This window comes from Maylandia zebra, linkage group LG23 (assembly GCF_041146795.1).
Source record: "Maylandia zebra isolate NMK-2024a linkage group LG23, Mzebra_GT3a, whole genome shotgun sequence".
Taxonomy (NCBI): Eukaryota; Metazoa; Chordata; class Actinopteri; order Cichliformes; family Cichlidae; genus Maylandia; species Maylandia zebra.
This window is the reverse complement of record NC_135188.1, coordinates 19956224-19971904: the sequence shown is the minus strand read 5'-3', so window position 1 is coordinate 19971904 and position 15681 is coordinate 19956224. Positions and strand designations below refer to the sequence as shown.

General features: G+C 40.3%; 2 protein-coding genes and 1 long non-coding RNA gene across 3 annotated transcripts; 2 read left to right on the top strand and 1 right to left on the bottom strand.

Moving 5' to 3' along the window:
• Positions 1-929: 929 nt before the first annotated feature.
• LOC101469516 (tetraspanin-7) lies at positions 930-10026 on the top strand. Its single transcript, XM_004565639.2, has 8 exons — positions 930-1087; positions 5649-5837; positions 6049-6123; positions 6212-6307; positions 7586-7741; positions 7933-8016; positions 8107-8178; positions 9281-10026. Exons 1-7 carry the CDS (start codon positions 1007-1009, stop codon positions 8173-8175), a joined length of 750 nt encoding a protein of 249 aa, XP_004565696.1. The 5' UTR covers positions 930-1006; the 3' UTR covers positions 8176-8178; positions 9281-10026.
• Positions 7920-9306, bottom strand: LOC143414984 (uncharacterized). Its single transcript, XR_013095599.1, has 3 exons — positions 9248-9306; positions 8761-8916; positions 7920-8039 (listed from the first exon to the last, which is right to left on the bottom strand). It is a non-coding gene; the product is annotated as an uncharacterized LOC143414984 (long non-coding RNA).
• Positions 10027-11316: 1290 nt separating the features above from the next.
• On the top strand, positions 11317-14509 carry LOC101469786 (mid1-interacting protein 1-B). The gene is made up of 2 exons (XM_004565640.3): positions 11317-11474; positions 12185-14509. Exon 2 carries the CDS (start codon positions 12367-12369, stop codon positions 12847-12849), a length of 483 nt encoding a protein of 160 aa, XP_004565697.1. The 5' UTR covers positions 11317-11474; positions 12185-12366; the 3' UTR covers positions 12850-14509.
• The last annotated feature ends 1172 nt before the right edge of the window (positions 14510-15681 follow it).

The following is a 15681-nucleotide window of genomic DNA, read 5'->3' as shown; positions in this document are numbered from 1 at the left end:
TCTGTTGGTTTGGCTTTTCTTCCTTTGACTCATGTTGTCAAAGTTAACATTCAGTCGTCCAGAGCCACCACTAAAGTCCTGTAAATAAAATGATGCTGCATGTGGTTTAAAACTCAAGAATAAATCTTTCAGGGGATGAAATGTATTTCACAGAGCTCAAACATGTTTATCAATGTGACTGAAAGGAAGCACATTGAGTTGACATTTTGCTGACTGCATTAATGATCTGATTGATTGGTCTGAAAGCTGCAGCAGATTGCAGGTTTGGTTGGTGGTTAGAAAGTGATGGTACAAACACGCGAGCCTCATTCTTCACACACTGACCACACAATTAACATGGTGGTGATTATCAGTGAGTCTGAGCTGCTGTTACACCTGCCTGTGAAGGCCCAGCACACCTCACCCATTAAACAGAGCTTGGTTACTTGAAATATTTATATATGTATGTGCACTACAGACACTGTAGTATGACTAAAACTGATTCACATCTAGAGTGGAGCCGTCTGAGAGGCTCAACATGGTCTAATGGACAGATTTAGACAAAGAACTTAGACTCAAAGCAGGCTATCAGAGGGGAAAGGAGCAGCACCACACTTAACACTTACCCTGCTACACATAAATGTCCCCCATTATGAGTTTGACTTGAAGTATTGGCTTCAGAATGTGCCTAAATTAAAAGGACTTTACATGCAAAATGTCCATAAGGGTTTATGTTCAAAGATTGAATAGGGAATATTTGTGTTTGTATGAATGTTTTATTTGTTAAATCGTAATGTTGAAAATCATGTATTATACTTGTGTTTGTCTGTAATTAATGTGAGGTTAATACAGATAAACTAATAACATAAAACATGAGGAGCTTGCTCTGTTGTGCAGTTACTGGTAAAACCAGCAGAGGGGGCTGAGCGGTTGTCATCGTGAGGGAGAGGTTTCCCTCTTCCTGTGGTGATAAAAGAGAGAAAGACGAGCGGAGTTCTGGTTTTGGTCCCTCAGTCTCAGATGGATTATGGCTCCCAGGAGGATGGAAACCAAACCGGCGATCTTCTGCCTGAAGACGCTGCTGCTGCTCTACTCCTTCATCTTCTGGGTAAGAAAACCTGTTCTTCATGTCTTATTTTAACTTCAGCTAAATCCTGTCTCACAATCAGATCCAAGAGCTCAACGGGTTTGTTTAAAACATGTTTAAACTGCTGAAATGTCATTGAAATCCTCAGACTGAAATAGTTTGAATAGGTGTAAATTTGATAAATTTTAGAATAAGCTGCATTAATTAAACATGCAGGTGAGTAGATAAAAACTTCAACAATTTATCTATTTTTAAAGTGGACAAAGTCAAAGGTCATAGGATCGGTAATTATCTGGATTCTGAGGAATGAGTAGGATGAAGCCAGAGCTCTGACACCAACCTGAAAATGAAGACATGGACCTCTGGAGAGGGCACTGCTGAAACAACACCTGATAACAGGAAGCAGTCATGTCAGTAGAGCTGATCAGAATATTCTTTCTGTCTCTTTCAGGCTCAGGTCTGGTTGTCTTAGTCCAGCTCCTGTTTTGTTTCATAATCAACAGTCTGTATTTCCTAACCATCTTTAATTTGTTGTTGTTAGTTTGTCCAACTTTTCACTCAACCTTTATTTTCTAGGCCTGATCAGTTGCTCAGTCCTATTTCTTATTATTGTTCACTAGTTTGTTTGTTTGTTTTTTTCCTGGTCCCAGTTATTTCCTTTCTCAATACATTGCCCTGTTGATTAGCAGCCTAGACGTGGTTGTTTATTGTTAGTTGCTTTCCACTGTAACCCATACAGCTATATTGCCCTAGACTGATTTTTTTAAACCATTCAGGTGGCTGTGTACCATTGATTGTTACCTAATGGATTATGCTAGTTACTTTCTAGTCCTCAGTTATGTTTCTTCCCAGTTGTCCTAACAAGGCCTGAATTCTGGTGCTAATTTTAGTCCAGTCCCATTTACAGTCTAGTCTGGGCTGCTACCTGTTCCTCATTACAATCCTCTCCCAGCTGTTGTCTTTTTTTTACACAGTCCTGTTTGCAGCCCTCTGTGTAGTTTCTATCTCAGTTTGTTGATTACTCTGAGTTGATGTTTTCTAGTTGCTTGTTGCCTAGGCCGCCTTGATGCCGATGACCTAGGTTTTTCAAAGAGTCTGGCCATATCATTGCTGCAGCAGTTGACTAACACTACTATCTAGCCAGTCCACATTGTTTCCTTTTTAGCTAACTGTTGCCTACAAAACCCAGATTGTTGACTTGTCTGGTTTCTCGTCTTGTAATGCCTAAAGTTGCCATACCCTGTTGTTGAGGAGGATTCATTGTTTTGTATTCCTGATTGTTTACTTCACTGCTGTTTTTTACGGGTTGTTGCCTTGTTTGAATTGTTTGCCCAATCCTGCAAATTGGGCTACATTTGTTTTTTGACTTTTCATTTATGCTGTTAGTTTTATAGGTGATAAACATTTTCTTGTCATTGTTGTTGCTTCCTATTTATCCTAACAAGGCCTACTTTCTGTTAAGAGTTTAGAGTATCCCTACTTGTTGCCTACAGTAGTCCTGTTTTTCCCCATTTTGTTTCCTATCCCTAATTTCTAAGCAGTCTGTCCTGTGGTTTTCTATTGCCTAAATCTGCTTAATCTACTTGTCATGAAAACAATGGTTGTGGCTGCAACAACTGATTGTTGCCTACCTCTGGCTGTATCCTAACATTGCTGGTAAGCCCCAGTTATTGACTGGTCTGTGTTGTTGTCATATAGAGTTTAAGTCACTTGGCCGTGGTTAATGCCTAGAGATTTGGGAGCCCAAATCATGATCTTGTCCAGGTTGTTGCCTTGTCCTGGTAGTTGCCTAGCCATTTTTATTGCTGTTCTTTCTATTGCAGTCCAGTTAGCTGTATTGCCCAAGATATTGCCCCAGCTTTAGCTGTTGCTTAGACTGAGTTCATTGAGTTCAGCTTCTTTTCCAGTCTTGGTTGCTATTGGATTTTTAGCATCTGATCATTGTCAGGTCCTTCCTATTGCAGTGGCCCATTTGTCCTAATGAGGACTGTGTTTTGTGTGGTCTTAGAGATCTAACCAATAGCACAGACTAACTTCCTCTTGCTCTGAATGAGATTTCAGTGTTGGAGAGACTGTTTTCTCTCGATGGACGCTGACTGTAGTTCAGTCTGTCAGAAAAATTTTACCTGCTGAGTATTAAATTAAATTAAATTATCATTAAATTAATATTTAATATTGACCTTATCTGATCTATTTCTTTTCCAGATTCAAACGTTAGTCTTTCATAACAGATTTTACAACAAAATAATCTAGTGCAGAATCATGTGAGTCACATTTTACTATAAATGCCATTGTCTTTGTTGCTGGCACAAAGTAAATGATAAAGATATCGAACATTATTTCCCGCTCCATTTATTGTTGAAGTGAATCAGATTTTTTTTTTAATCTTCCCAGACACAATCTGTTGTCTGCTGCACAAACACAAACTCCCACTTTTATCCCGAATCAAACCAACCTGACGTGACTCCAGCTGACAGACGGCTTTCTTGTCATCTGCGGAGTGTTTCAACATCCCAGCATGACTCCTTTTGAAACGCTCATACAGGCGCAGCAGGCAGCCCGGCACGACCGGGAGTCAAAATCAAATGCCTCCTTCATTTATCTCCTGCCAGCAGCCAGTGCCTTTTCTCCTCTTTCATCCTGTGTCGGTCTTACTCCCAAATCTGATCAGGCGTCCTCATAAACCACCTGAACAAGACATAGTATCCAGATAGAGAGCTGGCTCATCAGAAAAATTAGTTATAAATCATGAAACTGATATTTGCATGAGAGGTCCTCAAGAGAATTTACAGTGATTTTCAAAACAAGGGAATTTCACCTTGTTAGAACCTTTTAAACAAACCTTTTAATAAATATGTCAGGTGATTTTGTTTGTACACTGTGCTCAAATATTGTTATATTTTTAGTTTGAAAGGCTGAAATCAGATCCACGGACTCATGTAGCGTAGAGAAAAATTAAGAACCAAACTGCAAGAAGAAGAAGAAGAAGAACTGCAGATTTGAATCACATTTCATATGTTTTTTGTTTTTATTTATTTATTTTTATAATTACCAGTTTTGACAAGGAGGCTGGTATTGAGAGTTGGTGATGGTGGCCCGGGTGCTTTTAAGTGCTTTGGTAATTATTTTTTATTGATTTTTATGATGACTTCAAAATAAAGGCTGAGATTGGTGTTGGGAATGATGTGACCTATGGACGCCTACCCTCCTCCCATTATGCCCCACAATCTTTTTCTTTTAAACACAAATATATTTAAATATATTTGTATCATTATAGAAACCTGGTCTATAAACACAAACCTACCACCTACTCTAGTAATCTCAGTGTCCATCTTGTACTACATCTACTGACAACCATTCATCCAATCCACTCTGACTGGGTGGAGCACACATTTCCACAGTGGTGTTTTTTGGGAATGTTTTTGAGGACATTCCCTGACATTAGTGCACTCTGAAACCTCTTTGCTGCTAAATTTAACTGTCACAACTAAGTGCCGAACCGTAAAATGGATGCAATTATTATTGAAGACATCCGATGAGCTACCCCGGAGCACAACGAGTGAATTAAACTGGAGTGAAAACACCACTGCAGACATTATGAGTTTGTCAGAGTTACTTTTGCTCTTCTTCTGTGTGCTCTGACTGTGTCTGCAGCTGCTGAGCTAAATTCTTTCAGCTGGTTTCAGCTGTATGTAGCATCCAGTTTGTCATGGGGATGCTGGTCCAGCTTCTTTTCCCATCTGTTTGTCACTTTGTCACTTCACTGTCAGAGTCTGCAGAGACATGTGGTGCTTAATTACAGTCCCAGCTTCTGTGTGCGGTTCAACACGTCTGCTGCGCAGCTTTAACTTCTTTTGCAGATTAAACTTTTGCAATAAGAATGATTTCTTTTGACTGGACAGAAAACATTGTAACTTGCTTTACGTACCAACTGTATAAAACTAAAACGCCTTTATGCTTCCTTATGAATGAATGATGAGTTTATAAGGGATCTGTGGTCATATGAGGTTCATGTCTTCATCAGCTGTTTGTGAACACTAAAGTTTTTGTTGATTTTTATTTTTTATCATGGCTATGTAGTCTTTTCACTAAATTACTAAATAAATAAATAAATAAATAAATAAGAAGTCTACGTCTTTTTTTGTCTCATATTATAATAAATTATTCAATCCCCAACCAAGTAAAATGATAAAAACAGCCCAGGTCATTACCAAAATTATTTGTTACTCTTTTTCTACACTTGCACATCAGTGATTTGTCTCTAATTTGAAATTGTACTGTATAACTGTATATTTAAATGCTGCTTTTGTCCAGTTCTTCAAAATAGCCACTAAATATAGCAACAGGCATATCATCATAAAAATGATGTTAGCTAACATAACATATATATTTTAAAAAGAGAGAAATTCGCACTAATAAACCATCTACCAAAATGTTAGTGGGTTATTTTGTTTTTTTTTAATAGAGCAGTTAATACAATGAACTGAAATAGATTAAAATGCAAATTACAATCAATCAATGTAGATTTTTTAAGTTTTTCTTTTCTTTTTCTTTTACACTCATTTTTTAAACACTCCTTCAGGTGACAGGGGTGGTCCTGCTGGTGGTGGGGTTATGGTGGAAGTTCATGTTGGGTCCCTACATGTTGCTGATCTCTAGCAGCCCTTCCAGTGCTCCCTACGTCCTCACTGGCACCGGCGCTGCCATTGCCCTGTTCGGACTGTTCGGCTGTTTTGCCACCTGTAGGGGGCGTCCTTGGATGTTAAAACTGGTGGGTCTTCCAGCTTACTCGGAATTTGTTAACAAATGTCTGACTAAACCTTTTATGAGGTTTTTTTTTTATGTGACTAAAGGTTTCAAAATTAAAAAATCTCTGCTAACTAATACATCTATCAAGTTTTTAGGTTTAATGACCAGTTAACTTGCTCATTCCGTATGGTGTGACTCCTTGTCCAACCTCATGACCTTTGATCTCTCCTCAGTACGCAGTGTTTCTGTCTCTGGTCTTCATGACTGAACTCATTGCTGGGATCTCTGGATTTGTCTTTCGTCATGAGGTCAAAACACACTTGAGAGTTTTCAGAATACCTTCAAAAAACACAGCTGCTCATTCTGACCAATATCTGTCTGTGTTTGCATGTTTAGATTAAAGGGACATTCCTCACTGCCTACAGTGCAGCAGTGATGAGATACGACGGACGAGATGACAGGAGTGTGGCAGTGGATGGTGTCCAACGCAGAGTAGGTGTTTTCCATGATCCACTCATTAATGTTTCGTAAGTAGTATATTGGAAACTAAAAAGTTACCTCTAAACTTGCCAAGTATCTTAATAAAAGAAGCAACTTTTGGGTGGTCCCTTATTCACAAAGGGTCACCATGGGAGGAAGTGGCACGTTTTATGCTGGTTGCCCTTCCTGACATAACCCCAAAGGATTTTGTGTCCTCTACTGAGACCAAACCAGGGATCTTTTACTTGTCAAGCTAAAGTCCAAACTGCTAGTCTATGGAGCATTTTACCTTATTACCAACACCTACATTTGTTCTTTCTTTTGGGTGTTCCTCAGGGTCATATTGTTGGTCTCTTATAGTTTTAACTTTTAAACAACTCTCTGTGGCATTAATTTTATTTTATTTCTTTAGAGAGCAAATATTTCACTTTACTTCTTGCAAGCCTGTCGGTCCCTATTCATGGATCAGTCAACAAAGTTGTCCTCCCCTTGTTTTACTAAAGGCAATAAGGGGTACCAAAAATGTCAGTGTCACTGTTATATATACGTACACACACACATATACACACTCCTGTGGTAGCAATCAAATATATTTCAAATATTGATGCACATGTTTTATTAATGCAGTTATTCAAACATATAAAAATGATATAACTACTTTTATTTTATTAAACATGTCTCATGTCATTAAAGAACTTCTGAGCCCCGCAGGGGACATGGGAGGAAAAAAAATTAAGACGGACTTTTGCGAGATCTCGCAAAACTATCTTGGGATCTCGCAAAAGTTTTAGCCGCATTCTTCCCGTTAGCTTCGAGCTAACGGGAGGTCGAGACCTACTACAGCCGGGAGGAACACTGCTTTCCCGGCACATCGTGTCTCGACCTCCCGGTCGGCTTCGAGCCGGCGTCCGAAGAATGCGGCTAAAAGTTTTGCGAGATCCCGAGTTTGTTTTGCGAGATCTCGCAAAAGTCCGTCTTAATTTTTTTTTTCTCCCATGTCCCCTGCGGGGCTCCGTAAAGAATAAAGATTTTAAGGGTTGGTGTGATAACTAAATATGCAGTCTGCATGAGGACAATAACATACAATAGAGATAATTAATTTCCTAATTAAAAAAAACAAACAAAAAGAAGCAAAAGGAACAATGTCAGAGACTTCATAGGCAGAGAAACTTGCTGATATGTCCAGCGTTCTTTTATGCAGATTTTACACTGATGACGTCTTTCACACATTCAGAAACAAACATGATGAGATGTTGAAAAGTGGTGATTTGGTTGTCTCTGTTTCTTCAGTTACACTGCTGTGGAGTTTATAATTACACCAGCTGGTTCAGCAGTGTGTATTTTCCCATCAGTGGGATTCCTACCAGCTGTTGTGTTCATGTCTCTGACTGCAATGAAGCAGACCTGAAGAACACCACTCTGGCAGCACAGAAGGTCTACAAAGAGGTCAGGAAGGCACAAATAATACATGAAGAAAATTCAGTTCCCAAAAGTTTTCATTTGCATTTGCTTTTTTGTGGAGATTATTAAGATTATTATAATTATTAAGTCTAACAACCACAATTATACTAAGTGGTCACATGATGGTGATCCATCAGTCTGTATTTACTGCAAATCACTTTACCCTGTCTCCGCAGGGTTGCTATGAGCTGGTTGTGTCCTTCATAGAGAGCAACATGGGAATCATTGCTGGAGTTACCTTTGGTATTGCCTTCTCTCAGGTACTAAACATGGCCTTTGGAATCTATAGGAGACAATAGGAGACAGTGACACTGAAGCAGAAATAAAATCCATCTCTCTGTGTTTTTTAGCTGGTCGGTGTAACTCTGGCCTGCTGCTTGTCTCACTTCATCAACAGCAACCAGTACGAGATGATCTAACAGGTAATCCACACGTCCCCGGCACTAACCTATCACTTTCTGATGGACACTAACTAACCAACCAAGGTGTAGCGTAACTAACCAAAGCTACACTTAACCCACCCGAAAGTGAGATCTAACAACAAAAGTATCCTAAACTAGAGTGTTTATGCATAGGAAAAAATATAATAGGAATGTGTGCATAAAGCATAAAACACAGCTTTGGTAAGAAAGTACTTACCAGTAGAAAAAGGCTATATAAGTCGCAAATCTAGATCTTAACCTACTTCTAACTCATATCTACCTTACTTCAAACCTACATGTAGACCTTGAACTAAACCTAACTTACATCAAACACAGAGAACCTAGCCCAAATCTACACTTAAAACTACCCCAAACCTAGAGATACACAACCAATGCAAGTCTAGATCTTGACCTAAATCAAGCCTAACTAATACAAACTGAGACCTTCACCTATACAAAACATTAACCTTTACCCAACCTATATAACCTTTCACAATCCTACATCTATCCTGACCTACCTCAATCTACCATCTACCCCAAGACTATACCTTAAACCTACTCCTAACCTAAACTACACCTTACCTGCGGGGATAGCTGGGGCCAGGGATAGCTCAGTAGGTAGAGTGGTTGCCCCATGATCGGAAGGTCGGGGGTTTGACTCCACTGAACGGCTACCCTGAGGTACCGTCCCTACACACTGCTCCCCGGGTGCTGCATTGGTGGCTGCCCACTGCTTCACTGGGTGAATGAGTTAAATGCAGAGGAGTAAATTCCCCATGGGGACTAGCACATACACATTATGACATTATTATTATTATTATTATTATTATTATTATTATTATCTCAAACCAAGCTAAAACCTAAAGCTACACCTAGCCTACCCCAAGACTCAACATTAAACTTACTCCCAACCTAACTCCAACCTCATAACTATATTTGATGTACCCCCAATATAGACCTACACCTAACTTACACTAAAGCTGAACACACCCAACTTTAATCTAAAGTTTACCTGACCACATTCTCAACTCTTTAAGTGAATGTAAAACAAGCATGTGCTGTTGTTTACCTCCATCTCCTTTGTCTGTGTTTTCTTTTGCAGGAAAGTGAATAAGATGTACATCACCATGGAAACCTTAGGAAAAACACACACATACAAACACTGTTAGCATTCCTCTTGTATTTATTTTGTGTCTTGCTGTGAAATACTGAAAATTGACCCCTTTGTGTTCTCTCTCTTTGTGTTGTTAGGATCTTTCTTTGTATGTGTGTCAGGCTCAGGTCCTGAAAAAACCTGTTGTCAGTAACAATCATATTCAGAAAGCCCTCTTAGGGGCACCAGAACACTTGAAAGGCTTTCACATTTTTAGGTTAAAGTTGAAATTTGATTCTGTGGCAGTGTGCTGTGTTTGAAAGACGTGTTGTTCATGTTTCATATTCTGTGTACTGTGATGTGACAGATTTTATATTTCTGTTTTCTGAATGACAAACTCACTGATAACTATTTGAGACATGCAATGTTTTCAACAAAATAAAGGAGGCTGCGTGTTGTGTCGATAAATCCAACATAAGAAAACCTTACATGTAACATGTAACTTTACCTTGACATAATAGCATCACACAGTTGCTGCAGCTTTGTCAGCTCCACATCCATGTGAATCCATCCACAAGAATCTCCTGTTTACCCACATCCCCAAAGGTGCTCCATTAGATTGAGGATCTGGTGTCTGTGGAGGCCAGTGGAGTACAGAGAACTCACTGTCAGGTTCAAGAAATCACTTTGAGATATAGTTTCGTGACATGGTGCGTTTTCCTAATGGAAGAATTATTAGGATAGTTAACAATACATAGGTAGACTGTGGCTTTTAAACAATGCTCAGCAAGAAAATATCCATCACACCTTTACACCAGAAAAAAACTAAACCACTGATACAAAGCTGGAGAGACCCTTTCTTGCATGTCATTCATCAAATTGTAAACCCACCATCTGAATACTAAAGCTGCCATCTTCTTGAGCTATTTTGTCTTAGAGAGCAATCATATGTTCAGAGTCGCTTAAATCAACTTTCTTTTCCCTTCTCATGCTCACTTTGAACTTCAGCAGGTTGTCTTGATTATTTTATACATGCCTAAATGCATTAGTGCCATGTGATTGGCTGATAAGATATTTGTGTTAATAAGAAGCTGACAAGTATACCTACTGCTGTTTGGCATTATTTAAAAAAAGAGCATCCTGGTAATAAACTAAAATACACAGTGAAAATAAATACTTTATGGCTGGGGAAGAATTCAGTCGTAATATAATGTGGAGCCAGACGGGGGCAATGTTTTACACATCCATCCATTAGAGACAGACCACCATAATCACACATAACACACAATTTAGGATCACCAGTTAAGCTAGCATGCATGTTTTAGAACTGACTGTGGGGAACCAGAATTCCCTGAGTGGATCCATGCAAACACGTTAGAACATGTGAAATAATCTTTAAAATAGTCATTTTTGGACATGAAAACAACAGCATGAGATTGTGAAAACCTTCCTTATATGGAATCAGAAACTTCTAGTGAGTTTTAAAAGTTGTAATATTTTAAATTAAATTTGTAATGAACATTTAGTAACATCATCCTTGACTCCTTTGAAATATAATCTAGTCTGATTTATAATCATTATCATTATGTATATTATTTGATCTATATCTTTTGATTTATTTGAGCTACCTTACTAAGTCCTGATGTACTAAATAAAGGACATCTTGGGCTTTCCGTTGATATCTGATGTGTTTGGGTGGTCTCTGTTACCTCCAAATAGGAAGGAAATCACAAAAAACGTTTCATGGGAAGATTCTTTTTTCCTGGGTTCTCAGGAGGATATTGATGTTTATTTGTTTGTTCATACAAAAGTAACATTTATTTCTCCCCAAAGAGGGGGGACAAGGTTGCATCAGTCAAAACGTGACAAACAATATAAAATAAAACAAAGTCTTAATAATATATTTAAATTTTAATGTAACTACTGTTTTCGTTGTAAACCTTAAATGTAAATAAATATATTATTTCCAAAGCTTTATTTTTATTCAAGTCAGTTTATAAACAATGCAACACTATCCGACGTTCTCCGTGACGTCACACCCTCTGTGATTGGCTGTGATCGTGATCCCATGTTTTGCTCCGCCCCGACTCTCCTGCCTCCCTAACAACCACCACCGGCCCGACCGTCTGCAAGATCCCTTTTCCGGACAGCTTTAACGGGCAGAAGCAGCGACTTGGTACCCAGGAACCACAGCCGACATACGGTAAGCTGACGTAGGCGCACTGCCGCCGGTGTTTACCCGTTTTAAAAGTAGACTTAGCGAGCTAACGGTACCCGGAATCACCCGCTGGCTGGGGTGGCGAGGCTAATAAGAGCAGCCCGACGGTCATTTGTTCCGGTTAAAATGAAGATTCAAGCGGTGTAAGCGTCGCTAATTCACAGTTACATAGACTGGAAGGATGGTTTATTGGGCCCGCCTGTTCAAAGGTCCCCTGGTTTAGCTTTAGAATGAAGCAGGTAGAGGCCGGTGCCGTGATTCCCCTTCATTTCCGTGTTTTCTCCTGCAGACCCCCCTCCTCCTCTGCCCGGGCTGCCACCGCAGGTGTTCACGCTGTTTTTAAAAAAAACGTTGCCAGCACCTCACGTTTATTTGCATGCGAGGCTGTGGCTGTGCAGCACAGAGAGATTTAAATAATGCAAACCGATCTTCAGCAGCAACAGAGGTGGCTGAATATGAAGTGAGTAACGGCGGTGAGGCGGGGGGAATCCGATGTCCGATAATGGATGCAGGATATACTGTTAAAGCTGGCTAGTTCCCCCATCCCTGAGCTTTGTAGTTAAATCATGAAGGCCTCAAATGACCCTGCAGATGTCATGGGTGTCCAGCATGTCCAGGAGATGTCCTGGATATGCTGGGTCTCCATTTGAAGCTGCTTTATCCTTCCTCCTCTTCCTTTTGTGTTTTTATATCAGGTTTATGCCTCTGGGGTCAGCTGGAGTCCTGCAGCAGAAACACGGGGCCCTCAGCTCAGGAGCTGGCCCATTTTGGAGCAGTGAGTGCCTCCGCAGTCTCTCAGTAATCCTTTAAGGAGCATTAGCGGGCTAAGTTTGGCGCTGCGACCGCTGGCCAACACGGGCCCTCACCAGCCGCCGTCATGCAGATACCTGACTCCTACAACCAGAAGAACTCGCTCTTCAACGCCATGAACCGCTTCATTGGCGCTGTCAACAACATGGACCAGACAGTGATGTTGCCCAGCCTGCTGCGGGACGTCCCGCTGGACGACAGGGATGACCTGAAGCCGACAGAGAACGGGGATGGTGGGGATGACGGTGGTGGCACAGGTAGCACCAGCCCCACTCACGACAGCGCCTACTTCCAGCCTGATACTGACATGTACAGCTCATACATCCTGCTTAAATCCATCCGCAATGACATCGAGTGGGGCGTCGTGCAAGGCGAGGAGTTGCGGAAGGAGAAGGCGGGTGTGGCCAGCATGGTGGTGGCAGAGGAGGATGACCTGGAGAAGCAGTTTCACTTCCACCTGAATGGACTCCACGCGGTTCTGTCGAAACTGACGCATAAAGCTAACACACTGACGAATCGCTACAAGGAGGAGATCGGCTGCAGAAACTGAGCGCTGAATGTCCTGACGGTTGGCGCTCTATGGGTTTTAGCTCAGTAACTACAAGCGAAGGAAGGAGCATGTGCAGACGCCAGAATTCACTTAAAAGCTTTTTCACAGCCCACAGTGGTGGATATCATTGTGTTAAATTAACTAGCCAGTCCCAAAAACGGTGAATAAAAATATCTGCAGATTGATTGTGTGACTGGAACAATTTGGGCATTTTTTGTCAAATAATGAGAACTACAATTTTAATAACAGTTATTCCTTGTAAGGGTCGTTAAATCATCTTAAATGCCACGTTTTTGTATTCACCGGCAGCTTTTTGGATCTCATTTTGGCACATGCACTGATGCTGACTTCATTCATTATAGCCGATTTATGCTTTGGTCTTTTTGAAGAGACTTGGCAGGGACATCAGTATATGTCACTAAGCACAAAGCTGATTCAAGCTTTAAAATTCTGAATTAAGTCTGGATCTGTGCTACTAAACAGTAAGTCAGTACAGTAATGAATTTGTAGAGAATGTTTTCACATGAAATCAAATCACCTCAAATTAATACGTTTAAGAGATAGATGATGGGTATGCAGGAGAAGGACAAAGGATCTAAAATTGATTAATTTTGAATATTTGGGTGGTTTCATCAGAAGAAATCTGTTGCACTTCTAAACTACTGTAAACAAACATAACCTTAAAAAAACAAACAAACCCTAAACTAAACCATTTTAAATGAAATAGGATCCTGGTATAATCCCTGTGGAATGCCACTGATCCAAAAATCTGTCTCTGATTCCAATAACTCTTTCTTTGGCATACTTTAAACACCTGAATCCACTGTTTGTCTTCTGGATATGACATCTTGTTAAGATTCGGCAGATTAGAGTGTCTCTGCTCTGACCTCCCTACAGCAGTTTGTAGTTAAAGAGCTAAAACATGTTCTTCATGGACTTCCCTTTTTTTTTTTTTTTTTTTTCCCTTGAAGACTTCGTCGAGGTGGTGGGCTGCTTGCATTCTATTTTCAGGGTTGACGTCTGTCCGTTTAAAAGAAACAAAAAAAAAATCTCCTGACATCCTTCATTTCATGCTGCAAATTCCAAACTATGCAAACACACGAGAGCACAAAAGAAGCTGGCTTGACATTTCTGTACAGCTTTAGACGCACAAAAAGGAGAAAATATGAATCCTTAAATTTCCCAATCGTAATAAGAACCCAGTTCTCATGGTGCATGATCGTTCATAACCTGTTAACATCTCCTGACAATCGATTGTAACCAGACCACAAATTCTGTTCTTTGGTTTAACTTAAATGTGGAAGTTCTGATATTTTAAAGATGCCACAGTTTGTCCATTTATTAAAGGACTAAAGCACCTTATTTTTAAAATTTTAAGGAGTTTGGCAGAAACCCATTGTTTTTGTCTGGTTTCAGCTGAATAAAAGAGAAGGTGTAATGAATGGTTATTGGCTGATTTTTGAACTGAACTTAAAGAAGCGAATGTTTTGTTTGTCGTCTCAAAGCTTTGTTAATGAATTGAACACTGTGCTTGATGGTCGATGACATGTGAAGGCGTTCTGGAGTCTGTGTGTGTGAAGAATGCTGGGTGTACATATACTGATGTTTATTGGTTTTTCTATTTCTGTCCAGTTTGACCATTAAAAGATTTTGGTGTGTATTTTTGGTCTTTTCGTTCATCAAAACTTACTGACCACATTTGGGGGAAAAAATGGTTTCCGTATTGCTGCAACCATCTACAGCTCCAGACCACGTGTTACCATGACAGCACTAGTGGCATGTCAGCATGCCGAAGAAAGGTGACACTGTGACGTTTTCTGTTCTCATTTCTGTCTCTGCGCTTGAAACAGAGCTTCTTCCTGGAGTTTTTAGAAAAGTGGCAACTGTTGTAGTTTAACCCCAACAATGATCTTTGTCCAACACTAACCCAGCAGTTTTAATGGTAATTAAAAACTGAATCTGCTAAGTTTCAGAGGTAGAGGTGGTTTCAGATGCTTTTTTAAGGGATCATTTTGCATTTCATTATGTTGTGGTTTTGCAGACATGTGACCACTAACCACATGACATTAAGTTATGGTAAATGGCCTGTATTTGTATAGCGCTTTTACTAGTCCCCAAGGACCCCAAAACGCTTTACACAACCAGTCATCCACCCATTCACACACACATTCATACACTGGTGATGGCAAGCTACATTGTAGCCACAGCCACCCTGGGGCGCACTGACAGAGGTGAGGCTGCCGGACACTGGCCCACTGACCACCACCAGTGGGCAACGGGTAAAGTGTCTTGCCCAAGGACACAATGACCGAGACTGTCCAAGCCAGGGCTCGAACCGGCAACCTTCCGATTACAAGGCGAACTCCCAAGTTATCATTTGTGATGTGTGACAATCATGGTAACTGAATGATCAAGTAAATAAGGCCCCAGTCACAGGCCCAGAAACCAGTCTGAAACCACTTGTCATGAAGGAATTCATATTATTGTTATTAAGTATTTACCAACTGTTTGCTGATTGATTGCATTCAAAGGGGAAATGATAGCTAAAGCCTCTGTTACACAGTCATGTTAGTGACCACCTGGCACTAGGAACAAATGTCTATTCCCCAACCAGGTGACAAATACCTCCTTATGCTTGGTTTAGTTGTTGGCGTCTTGCAGAGGTCATATTTTGCTTTGAAGTGATGGATTTGTCCACAAACTCCATCCAGCTGCCCTCTGAGCTGTAGTGAAACAAAAAATGTAACGAACTGGAAATGGCGGCCCTTTGCCTCATGCCTTGTGGGCACGACATCACATGAGAAACCTCAGCAGAAAACCCCTTAATAAATG